Source organism: Triticum aestivum, chromosome 5D, assembly GCF_018294505.1.
Source record: "Triticum aestivum cultivar Chinese Spring chromosome 5D, IWGSC CS RefSeq v2.1, whole genome shotgun sequence".
Taxonomy (NCBI): domain Eukaryota; kingdom Viridiplantae; phylum Streptophyta; class Magnoliopsida; order Poales; family Poaceae; genus Triticum; species Triticum aestivum.
The window spans coordinates 340,313,609-340,326,877 of NC_057808.1; the positions used below are offsets into that span (position 1 = coordinate 340,313,609).

Sequence of the window (13,269 nt, forward strand, 5' to 3'; positions counted from 1 at the left end):
GTCCTTTGTCGAAAGCCAAAATCAAGGCGACCACATGAACACATCTAGTATATGAGATAGAAAATGAGAGAACTCCATCAGGCCAAAACTTACAGTTATGGTGTATCCAGCAAAGGTGATACAAAAACATCTGGCAATTTGGATTACACAATTGCGAAAGTAAGAATTAACATCTGACCTTACTAGTACAGCTGCAGTGTCAAGCACCAGATGCCATATTAGACCATTGAATTTATGAATTCATCAACTAATTACCAATTGATGTGACCCATACAGGGAGTGTCAGGGCCTTGCTAAATTTGATATGATACTCCAACATATTGACCTCGCTATGAGGCAGTACAAAACAACAGCAAGTATGGCAGGAAACATTTCAGTTACATAGCATACAGATTACATCACACAGCGATCATTTTCGTCTTCCCATTTATTAGCAAAATCCAGAAACCAGAGAAACATCGATCATCCTTATTCGAAGAACATAAATCAAGCCCAAAAGCGTAATAATTCCTGCATACACTGCAGAGACTGAATTCAACCTAGAACCACTTCAATTTGGGCCGTGGGGCAGCAGACTCTATCCAGAACGGCGCGTTTCTCCTCGTCGCTCCACTTGCTTCGCAGAGTTACCATCTCCCAGCCGCAGGGCCCCTTCTCCTTGACATGCCCATGCTTGAACAGAGCAACACGGCTCAGCGCCGTGGACGCTTCCACCGCGTACCTTACAAGGTGAAGATGCCTCTCTGTTCCCTGAAAGCCGATGACCACCAGCTCCTTCAGATGGCGGTGGCGGCGCGCGGTCGAGGGCGGCCGCGGCGGCTTCCGGCACGGCTCCTCCTCGGGTTTGGGAACATGGACGTGAATGCTCTCAAGGAATGGTGCAGCGTCGATGAGGAGGTGGGGCCCTGAGCCCGAGACGTCCCAGGAGGAAGGCACGTCCGCAATCAGCAGCCTCCTGACGTTGGCCATTTGACAGACCGGATTCTTCAGGGCGATCCACATACCTGGCCCAGCAATCCGCAGGGCGAGGTCCGTCGTGCCGACGGCGGCTTGAAAGAACCGCATGAGGATGGCAGAGTTGGTCTCCAGCTCCGTGTTGTACCGGAAAGAAGAACCTTCCCGCTGATCAACGGAGAAGACGAAGCTCGCATGCTCGATGCAAGGGGAGGCGGCGGAGCTCAACAGCAGGGTGGCGTGCAGAACAGTGAGGCTCTGGAGCTTCGGGAGAGAGCGGATCTCAACTAGCATCAACGGGCCGTCCACGAGCAGCTCCCTGATTCCTGACATGGGCGCGTTGAGTATCAGTGCAAAGGCCTTGCTTTTGTACCCGCAGCGGATGAGGTGCAGAATTTGCAGCTGCGGGCACGCGGCAATCGCCCTCCGGTAGACGGCTGCCGGCGTTGATCTGGGCAAATCTTGCACGACGAGCGTGGTGAGCGCGGTGAACCCCTCAAGCGGCGGGGGCAAGCATTTGGCGAGCTTGAGGCTTTGCAGGCGAGACTCGCCTGGCTTTCTGCTGGTGCGACCATGGGGGAAATCGTAGGCCGGCGGCGTGTTCACGGTCCGCTCGGTCGGCGTGGCAACGACCACGAGATCCTGGACGCCCCAGGAATCAACGGCGTCCACTATAAGGCTGTTGATACAGGCCAAGGTGTTGTCTTCGAAGATCTCGAGCGATAGCCTATTCACACGCCGGTGAAGTCCGCTGGCCAAGAGGCTCCGGACAGAGGCGACCATGGAGCGCATGGCGCGGCGCTGGTACCGCCCGGCGATATCCTCTAGCTTTCTGGCATTCTGGGCTAGTGGCAGCGATCTCGTGGCTTCGCGGCGGCGGAGGAGGCATCGGCGGTAGCGCTGTGGCAGTGTGTCGGTCGCTTTGAGATCCAGCGCGGTGAGCTCCCGCGGGAGGTGAGCCCAGCGCTTGGAGAGCACCGCGGCGCCGTGTGCGGTGCGGCTGTCGAGACGGCGCAGGATAAGTAGGAGCAGGTCGTCAGGGAGCGCGCTGAGGCGGTCATTGTCGCAGGCCCGCCGGCGACGGAGGAGATCCTTCCGAGCCATTGGAAATTCAGCAGCAACAAAGCTCATGTGAATTCGTGGATCGCAATGGGAGTAGAGGGTGGGGAATTGTGGACGGCGACTTTGCTCCGCGAGACTGAGACGTCTAGTCTAGGGTTAATGGGATGCGCTAGCCTAATTTCGGATGGTCTCCGGCCGAACGTCGGACTTGGTGAGCGCGAGCGAGATTCCGTCGAGGCAAGGGGTTACCGTCGTCGAATCGATCTTGCTTGCTCTCACCCGCGCCAGCGCGCTGGAGATATTCACGTGCAGCTGCAGGGCTTTGCTGGGACGGGAGGCGCGGGCGGTGCGGCGGTGGCGGTGCGGCGGCAACGGGGCAGGGGAAGGAAGAACGATCCGTGGAGCAGACCTGGTCCTCTGGGCCGGCCCACCCTTAAACGTGACTGGCCGCAACGGACGGGCGCGGTTTCGCTCGACGCGAGTTTGAATGCTAGTGGGAGGCCTCAGTCTCGTTTTTTTCTGTTTTTCTTTCACTTTTTTCTTTTCTTCTTTGCTTTTTCTTTTCGTTTTTTACACATCCAAATATTCTAAATATACTCCTTCCATTCCTAAATATAAAATATTTTAGATATTTCACTATGAACTACATACGGATGTATATAGACATATTTTAGAGTGTAGATTCACTCAACTTGCTCCGTATGTTCTCTGAAAGGTCTTATACTTAGGAACGAGGTATATATTACAAAAAACGACTCTACATAAAAAAATATAAAAAATGTTACTCAAGCATTTGGAAAGTCTTAAATATGTATAGAAAAATGTTTCTTACATATATCCAAAAAATATATAACGTGTATAAAAGAAGTTGATAATGTATTTTAAAAAATGTAAATCAAGCATTTGAAAAAAATTTGATCATGCAACAAAAAAATGTTAAACATTTATCAACAAATATTTTTGATATATGGCAAAATATACAGTGTGTATGGAAAAAGTAGTCCTCATATACAAATTATTTTAAAGAATGTTAATCATCTATTTAAAAAATGTTAAAGATGTACAAAAACATGTTCCTGATGTATACAAAAAATGTAAAATGTGTATTAAAACAATTGAACAAAAATTAATATTCTGTTGTTAATGTACAAAAAATGTTAATCATACATTTCAACGATGTTAAACATGTATTAAAAATGTTCTTGAGATATATTGAAAATGTAATATGTGTATGAAAAAAGTAGTCATGAAACACAGTTTTTATTAAAAATTTAACTGTCCATTTTAAAAATGTTAAAGGTGTAAAAAATGTGGCTGATGTATACAACAAAATGGTATTTAAATATTTGAAAATAAAAACACAATTTTTTCAAGAAAAATGTGATAGCGTATCAAAAACATTTTAATCATATATTTTAAATATTTTAAACATGTATTAAAACATGTTCCTGATATATACCGAAAATGTACAATGTTTACGAAAAAAGTATTCATTCAATGTATTTAGAAAAATTATTAACCACGCATTTGAAAAATGTTAAAGAAGTATAAAAGAAGTTCTTGATCCATACGTGAAATGTACAAATGCATGTGAAAAATGTAGCCATGTGTTGCAGAAAAAATAAAAACGAAGAAAGAACGGTGAAAACCGAAGAAACGGAAGAAAGAACAAAATAAACAGCTCGGAAACAAAGAAAGAAAGAACCCAAAGAAAACCTTGAGAACCGATGAGGAAACAAAGCAAAAAAAAACAAAAATGAAGAAATAAAGAAAGAAGGAAAAGGAAAAGAGTGAAAACCGAGGAAAGAGACAAAGAAAAAGAGAAAAAATGTAGTGGAAATAGAGAAAAAAAACAAAAAAAGGGGGGGGGAGAAAAAACTACTTTTTTTTTGCGGGAACAAAGTAAACTAGTTAGAAAACCAAAAGAAAAACGATAGAAAAGAAAACAAATAGAAATGCCCAGTAGCCGAGTGAACAAGCTAGTGAGTGAACCAACGACCGAGCAAACCAGCGAGAAAACGCGTTAAATGGGCCGACCTATACCTGCGATCCTTCAGGCGAGGCGAGAGCTATACTCACTATAAGTGAGATATAGCTCTCGCGATCATGGGTCGTGTCGAGCACGCGTGCCTCTTCTTGAGGCCCAAGCATGATACATTAGCTAAACGTGTCGGCCTGGCATGACAGGTGTGCCGGCGGTCCACGTGCTATTTTTTTTATTTGTGCTATTTTGAATCTATTTTTTATGTTTTCGGCTGTTCCAACAAAACAGGGCCTCTCCTTAGATCGCAACCCACGAATAGCCCTAGGCTTGTCGTGTGACAGGCCGAGCATGTGGCATGCCGAGTATGCGTGCTTTTAGGCCTGCCCATGAAGCACGACCCGTTTGGCCAGTTATACCATGGTGTACTAAAGACCAAAGAAGTGCAATATTTGTTTTGATTTTTGATAATTTTCTTGGTTTGGTTTTTCTTTTTTGAATAGCAGATCATTATAATACTCACCAAAAGTACAAAGCATTACATAATAAAAATTACAAACAAATACACGGGAAAGCCTTCCTCCCCTCGATCTCCACCGGCGAGTCAAAAAAAACTCCAAAAATGAAGAAATAAAGAAAGAAGGAAAAGGAAAATGGTGAAAACCGAGGAAAGAAACAAAGAAAAAGAGAAAAAAAAACTGTAGTGGAAACAGAGAAAAGAAACAAAAAAAGGGGGGGGACTAGTTTTCTTTCTTTTGCGGGAACAAAGAAAACTAGTTAGAAAAACGATAGAAAAGAAAACGAACAGAAATGCCCAGTAGCAGAGTGAACAAGCTAGTGAATGAACCAGCAACCGAGCAAACCAGCGAGAAAACGCGTTAAATGGGCCGACCTATACCTGGGGATCCTTCAGCCGAGGCGAGAGCTATACTCACTATAAGCGAGATATAGCTCTCGTGATCACGGGTCGTGTCGAGCACGCGTGCCTCTTCTTGAGGCCCAAGCATGATACATTAGCTAAACGTGTCGGACTGGCATGACAGGTGTGCCAGCGGTCCACGTGCTATTTTTTTATTTGGGCTATTTTGGATCTATTTTTTTATGTTTTTGGCTGTTCTAACAAAACAGGGCCTCTCGTTAGCTCGCAGCCCACGAATAACCCTAGGCTTGTCATATGTCAAGCCGAGCATGTAACAACCGTGCCTCTCGCGGAAACAAAACCGTGCCTCTCGCGAAAACAAAACCGTGACTCTCATGAAAAGAAAAAACAGAAAACACATTTTTTTCCGTTTCCGAGAGGCACGACCGTGGCTCTCGCTAAAGCACACCCGTGCCTCTTGTGGAAGCAAAGCCGTGACTCTCGTGAAAAGAAAAAAAACAGAAAATGCGTTTATTTTTCCTTTTCCGAGAGGCACAGTCGTGAGTCTCACGAAAGCAAAACCGTGCCTCTCGCGGAAGCAAAACCGTGACTCTCATGAAAGAAAAAGAACATTTTTCGCGCAATTTTTTATTATCGAAAAGCTAAGGAAGACTGGCGGAAAACGAAAACGTCGAAAAAACCCGGGAAAAAAAGTTTAAAAATCCGAAAACTTCTCGGCTCCAAGGCGATGACTGCGGCTCCAAGGCGCTCGTCCGTAAGGGCACGTGCACGAAGACCTCTTGGCTGTCATTGACAAGGTCAGCTATGACGCCCCTGATTCAATCGTACACTAATCATACACGCAAATCTGTACGATCAAGATCAGGGACTCACGGGAAGATATCACAACACAACTCTAAAAATAAAATAAGTCATACAAGCATCATAATACAAGCCAGTGGTCTCGAGGGCTCGAATACAAGTGCTCGATCATAGACGAGTCAGCGGAAGCAACAATATATGAGTACAGACATAATTTAAACAAGTTGCCATAAGATGGCTAGCACAAACTGGGATACCGATCGAAAGAGGCGTAGGCCTCCTGCCTGGGATCCTCCTAAACTACTCCTGGTCGTCGTCAGCGGTCTGAACGTAGAAGTAGGCACCTCCAGTGTAGTAGGAGTCATCATCGATGGTGGCGTCTGGCTCCTGGGCTCCAGCATCTGTTTGCGACAACCAGGTAGAAGGGAAAGGGGGAAAAGAGGGAGAAAAGCAACCGTGAGTACTCATCCAAAGTACTCGCAAGCAAGTAGCTACACTACATATGCATGGGTATCTGTGTAAAGGGGCAATATCGGTGGACTGAACTGCAGAATGCCAGAATAAGAGGGGGATAGCTAGTCCTGTCGAAGACTACGCTTCTGGCCACCTCCATCTTGCAGCATGTAGAAGAGAGTAGACGGTAAGTTCACCAAGTATCATCGCATAGCATAATCCTACCCGGCGATCCTCCCCTCGTTGCCCTGTTAGAGAGCGATCACCGGGTTATATCTGGCACTTGCAAGGGTGTGTTTTATTAAGTATCCAGTTCTAGTTGTCATAAGGTCAAGGTACAACTCCAAGTCGTCCTGTTACCGAAGATCACGGCTATTCGAATAGATAAACTTCCCTGCAGGGGTGCACCATATAACCCAACACGCTCGATCCCATTTGGCCGGACACACTTTCCTGGGTCATGCCCGGCCTCGGAAGATCAACACGTCGCAGCCCCACCTAGGCACAACAGAGAGGTCGGCACGCCGGTCTAAATCCTATGGCGCAGGGGTCTGGGCCCATCGCCCATTGCACACCTGCACGTTGCGTGGGCGGCCGGAAGCAGACCTAGCCTAGCAGGCGTTCCAGTCCAATCCGGCGCGCGCCGCTCAGTCGCTGACGTCACGAAGGCTTCGGCTGATACCACGATGCCGAGTGCCCATAACTATTCCCGCGTAGTTGGTTAGTGCGTATAGGCCAATGGCCAGACTCAGATCAAATACCAAGATCTCGTTAAGCGTGTTAAGTATCCGCGAACGCTGACTAGGGCCAGGCCCACCTCTCTCCTAGGTGGTTTCAACCTGCCCTGTCGCTCCGCCACAAAGTAACAGTCGGGGGCCGTCGGGAACCCAGGCCCACCTCTACCGGGATGGAGCCACCTGCCCCTTCAGCCCCCATCTCCAAACAGTATCATAAGTAAAGTAACAGTATAAAGTATATATCATATGCCCGTGATCACCTCCCGAAGTGATCACGACCCAATAGTATAGCATGGCAGACGGACAAGAGTGTAGGGCCACTGATGGAATACTAGCATCCTATACTAAGCAATTAGGATTGCAGGTAAGGTTAACAACTCTAGCAACAATGACATGCTATGCAGCAAAATAGGATTAACGGAAAGCAATAACATGCTACACTACTCTAATGCAAGCAGTATAGAGAAGAATAGGCGATACCTGGTGATCAACAGGGGGGCTTGCCTGGAAGCTCAGCCAAGGAGGGGTCGTCAACACCATAGTCGTACTGGGTAGCAGCGGCGTCGGTCTCTGTGTCTAACGAGAGAAGAGGGGGAAGAAACAATAAATATAATCCAACCATAGGCATATCGATGCATGTCAAGACAAGTAACGGTGCCAGGTGTGCCCTAACGCGGTAGGAGGTGATACCGGCGAAGGGGGAAAACATCCGGGAAAGTATCCCCAGTGTTTCGCGTTTTCGGACAGATGAACCGGAGGGAGAATGTTGCGTGTTCGCTATGCTAGGGATGCGTGGCGGACGAATGGGCTGCGTATTCGGATTTGTCTCGTCGTTTTGAGCAACTTTCATGTACAAAGTTTTTTCATCCGAGCTACGGTTTATTTTCTATGATTTTTTGAAGTTTAAACAATATTATGGAATTCCTGAAAATTGGCCAAGTCTGAGAATTGTTCAGTTTTTTTAACTTCACATGGCTGTTTTCTGAAGGTTACAACTAATGTTATGTAGTTCTAATGAAGACACTACATATAAGTGTTTTACTCTACATCAACAGCACTACAAGGCCATGCCATTAGATAGCCTGAACAGCTCCTGTAATAGGTCCATTTACAGCTCTGAAGTAGTTAAGACAGTAAATCTGTTTTTCAGTTTTCTCTCTTAACAGAACATAGACTTTTGTCATTTTTATAGGAATTAATCCATGCCGTATTTGAATTTGGTCCAATGGATTAATTTGGAGGTTGTCATGTGTACTCCCAACGCAAATTTATTTCAACAAAGTTAGACTTTGTTTGACCATAGTTTTGTTGCCATCCATTGAGCTAAGAAGGTAGAAATAGCAAAAGCTAGCCAGCGCTACAGTAACATTCAGTTACTGTAGCACTGTAGTGCAGGCAGAGCAGCGGCGAGAAGAGCAGGGAGCCCGGCGGCAGGGGCGCACTTGGGCACGACCAGAGAGCGCCGTGCGCGGCAGGGTGCTGGTGGGCGCCGTAGCGGCGGGACGAGCCGGCACGACCACGGGTGGATGAGCAGTAGCAGGAGCGGGACAACACGTGGCTAAGGGCGCGGCGCCGGAAACGGCGGCAGCGGGCAGCGAGGGGCATCAATGGGGAATGGCGAGCCCAAAGCATCAGCAGCAGTATGCAGGGCACGGCCCGGGGCGTACCCGTACGCGCGAGGGCGCCGGCCGGCGAGCGGCGGCAGCAGCGCGGGAGGGCGCAGCCTGGCCGCGATGGGGCCTGCACGGGGCGGGGGAGCAGAGTCCAACGGCAGCACTAGTTTAACAGAAGCAGCGGCAGCGGTTCCGGCGGGCGCGGGCGGAGAGGCGAGGCCACGCACAAGCGGGCAAACGCGGAGGCGCGAGCAATGCACGCAGGGGCTTGGGCTCGACGTAGATCGAAGCCACGGACACGCAGCTGACGCACCAAGGGCACGAGCAGCTTCTACGTGAGACCACGAGTGGGGTGGCGCGCTTGGTTGGGCCAAAGGAGCACAATAGCAGCGACGGTTAACACGGCGGCGACACTGATCTCCGGCGACCATGGCAGCAGCAACACGAGGCACGGAATCGATGCATGGCAATAGAGGAAGTGACGAGGAACTCACCACGGAGGCACATGGAGGCCCGTTGGTGGCTTAGGAGCTGAAGTGGCGACGGATCGATGAAGAACAGCGGCGACGACCGAGGAAGAAGATGGCGTCGATCCGGTCGATGTGGTGGCTTCGGGCTTGAGCTCGTGTACGAGGAAGACGAAGCAGAATACGGTGCATCTCCTGGACATATCAGTGAGGCGAGGAGGGTTCGGTGGCTATGCTGGCGGCGGAGCAATGGCGAGGGACTCACTCGGCTTGCGCGGGGAAGAAGAGATTGAGGCGATGGGGGAATTGGGGGAGCTAGGGTTTCGTCGAGGGGCTCGAGAGCGACCTAGTAGATGCCGGGGACACGGCAGATGGCCGGCACGTGGCCATCCGCGGCCACGGACGCCGCGGGCATGTCCAGCACGCTCCTGATGAACAGGAGGAAGACAATGGCGCTAGTGGACTGGGCTGGGCACTGTTGCAGGCAGGCCTAAGTGCACCATGCACTTTTAGCCTTTATTCCTTTTCTTTTCTTTTACTTCTTTATTAATGCTTAATGTTTTATAAAATACACAAATGGCTCCTAATTTAGTATTACTATATTTACTACTGCCACATTAATTTGGGTAACTAAATAAAATAGTTTAACATTTTAAAATAATAAAAGGCATTTAATAAATTGGTTATGCTACTGTTTCATTCACATTTGAGTATTTAAGCATCTAATAAAAGTGTGGTTTCTCCACCATAATTACCTATGCATTATTTGGCACAACCCGAACATTTTAGTTTTATTGTTTGAAAACTTTTGTTGTTTGCGTTTAATTAAAATTTGAATTTGAATCGTTTTGAACTAAAGCGAGTTTATCAATAGTAACCGAGGTGACGTGGCATCATTAGCGGAGGTTCACTGTAGCTTAACTATCCGGGCGTCACAATTCTCCTCCACTACAAGAAATCTCGTCCCGAGATTTAAGAGGTGGAGTAAGGGGGAAGGGATTTGATTACCAAATTCGAACGGATCTTCTCGGTCTTGGTTGCTCTTCTCGAAGTGGTCGATCCATAGCGTTGATGACTTCATTCCTATGCATCGATGCGTCATGATGAGGTTGTCGTCCTTTCTTCAGGAACTCCATCGTACTCACGAAAATGACAAGGGGTAACTTCGAAAGAACGAGCCTTTGAAAGGTTGACTATCTGGTTGATAACATCGGGGATGGTGGCGGAAAGTAACTCTCGATTGGAAGCTTAAGACAATATCGACAACACGGTAAGTAGGTACCATGAGAAGTTTCGAGCGGGTAGGCAATCGTTTGATGCCTAAACAAAGTGTGAAAGGGGGGTCCAGAGCAACGAGAATAAGTATTGCGTCTGATACCAAAGTAGATTTCTAGGAAGATGACCCATGAATTACATACGAAATCAAGCGCGAGGCATAACTTTGGCAACATGGGTGTACAGGAGAGTCAGGTTTCGATCATGTGGAACTGTGGGTTATGGGCCCACCATGGGGTTAAAAGTAGGAAGGGCATTGACATCTTGCATGGTCATGATAACAAGACATGTCAGAGGGTGGCCTATCAGTTATGTTGGCAACAATGTCGGTACCAAGGGCGAGGGACGAAGAGAACCATTTTCCCGCTCGTTGAACGAGGCGGACCATTAGGCAAAGTTCTCGTCCATCGGTGGCTAACGAAATGTCATCAATTATAGTAATAGGGTCTTACTGGCAGAGTTGTACCACGAGGTGCTTACCTAAGCAGGGAATTACCACTTCTCAGTTAAGTAGATTACAAGAAAGTTTGAACAAAACAACGGAAAGGAAAATGTGTTAAACACATATATCAGGGGTATATCCTTCCCAAAGTCAAGCAGAGGATTATATCCAAGACGGGATATAAAGTAGAAAAACCCTTTAGATAAGAGGAGAGAAATTTCATGACATTACCCATACAACGGTGTTTGGGTAATTTCAACAAGAACATTTAGCATGGTGCTTCAAATGTTCTTATAGAAAATCGAAGTACCATAGACATGCTTCGAGATAGCACTGACATGGTCCTCAAGCAAAGGTCAGATCTTGGATACACAAAGGATCCATCAGGATCAACTTATAGAATAAGTCTTACAAATTCCTCACGGAAGAATGATTAACCTTGCCAAAAAGGAAACTATAACAATAGGTCCTTCGGCTAGGTGTGCTAGGCATGACATCACCTTATCGGGTCAAAGACCAATGTTATAACTCTAGGGAATATGTTCCAACCATCATATCTGACCGAGATTTAGATCTGATTGGTGTCAGGATACCTCAGACTCATGATGCCTGAGAAGAAAAAGGTGCGACACAAATTGACGAGAAGACATCGTAAGATTCTCGGGAAATGAACTATGGAAGCGAGTCCCGAAACAAGAGTTCATCATTAAACCAAGGGGAGGATGAGGAGGTGGCTGATGGTCTCAGCGACAATTCATCGAGATTTCCAACAAGATGGATTTCCACAATTATGTGACAAGGAGATAACATTTGTCAGATCAAATGGTATAATGATGTATGCCTGAGGAAAACAAACGCAAGTAAACATTGGTTGAAAGGTGCACCCGAAATGTGGGCTTAGGTGGCATGATCAACGTTTAGAATGGTGATTCAATAACCAATACCCAAAGAATGAAACTATCGTTCATTATCTTACAAGCAATAAGGTTGCTAGTAATTTTTGAATTTTACACATCACAGTTCAATCGTCGGTATTCCGGTTGGAAACAACACGGGGACCAAGAGATGAATGTAGATGGCGGGATGTATCACTTGTACCAAGAATTCTTAAGAGGTGGTGAAATTCTCACAACATTCTTGATATATAAGATGGTATTACTTCAAGGTAGGACATAAAACAAGCTGGATAGCCAGGAACTCAAGGTACAACCACAGCACAAACAAGTTTGTGTTGGAAAGAAGGCAAGGAAGTAGTCGATGACAACACAATTTACCAAGGGACAAGGATGGTATTTCCCATGAAGAATTCAATAGATATCTTGGAAGAGCTCAGAATGTTGATGATGACCACGACACATTTGTCGAGAGATTTCAAGATGTAATTTATCGGCAATGACATCTAGTCAAAGGAATGGTGAAGCCAAAGGTTATTGGAGCCAAGGGTACGTCACAAACTCAGAATCAAGCTTGTTGTTCATGGCGAAATGATATGACGAGGAAAGTCGACGTAAGCTGAGCTCATCGCTGAAAATTGTGCACCGGGAAGAAGGACCAGGTAGCATAGTTAAAAGTTTGCACGATAATGATATAGCCGATCAGGTTAGGAATGACTTGAAGGATTAATAAACTCATAAGCAACGAAAATTACTTAGAGTTATTGATTCGGAGTGCAGAACCGATTCACTTATCGGTGTTTTGGGTTGACAAACAACCCAACACCCATGAAGTGACAGCGACAGGGAAAGGTAGTACTTCATCAAAAATTCATAAGATGTAGAGCAATGGCATGATATCCTCGAGATACTAGGGGTAATACTCGTGGGTAGATCATAATAGAGGTCGGGCAGACACATTGATCTGTAGACGACAAATTTTTTAACTTGTCCGAGAAATGGGATCAAGAAGAAAATATGGTCGGAACCATGGTCGCAGAAGACCAATTCACAGATACCAGATGATAGTTATCAAGGAATAGTTATTATTACAAGAAGCTTCCATGATAGGATCTACATCGTGTCCATGGGCATGAACACAAAGTTCAAGGTTGACGCCCACTTCTTTAATGCATAACCTTTCATTCACTTCTCGCCTTCAACGAGGTTGTGGTCTTGAAATTTTATCTGACATAACACCAGTAGAGTATGACCCGTAGTAGTTTCCGGGTTCACACAGATTAGAAAAAAAGCATATGTCCAACCCATCGGGGCCTCTTAGGAACATATACCACAAACTTCAAGAGTAATTATCACCAGCTCGAAAGCAGAGCATGGTTGGCCAAATCAGAGAATAGGATTTACCAATGGCATTTTGTATCAGAGAAAGAACTTCTTGAGGTTTTCGTATACAAAAGACATTGTTGGATGATAATTCAACAAAGGATCTGACGGTCCATAACGGGGCTGATGTGAGCATCAGCACACGATCAGAGGACGAAACAAAGCAAAGGCTTTGGATTATAGAAACAACTGACTAATTCAAAGCTCAAAGGAAAAGGAATTAAAATTTCAAAATCAAGGAAACAGGAGCAAGGGCTCTGATTAAGCATGGATAAGTCGAGTAGGCTTAGTGGAATAATCGATGGCAATTTGATTGGTCGAGATCCAG

General features: G+C 46.3%; 1 protein-coding gene across 1 annotated transcript; it reads right to left on the bottom strand.

Annotated features, from left to right (window-relative positions):
• Window positions 1-534: 534 nt before the first annotated feature.
• LOC123124848 (uncharacterized) lies at window positions 535-2,284 on the bottom strand. Its single transcript, XM_044545399.1, has one exon. It carries the CDS (start codon window positions 2,083-2,085, stop codon window positions 535-537), a length of 1,551 nt encoding a protein of 516 aa, XP_044401334.1. The 5' UTR covers window positions 2,086-2,284.
• Window positions 2,285-13,269: the final 10,985 nt, after the last annotated feature.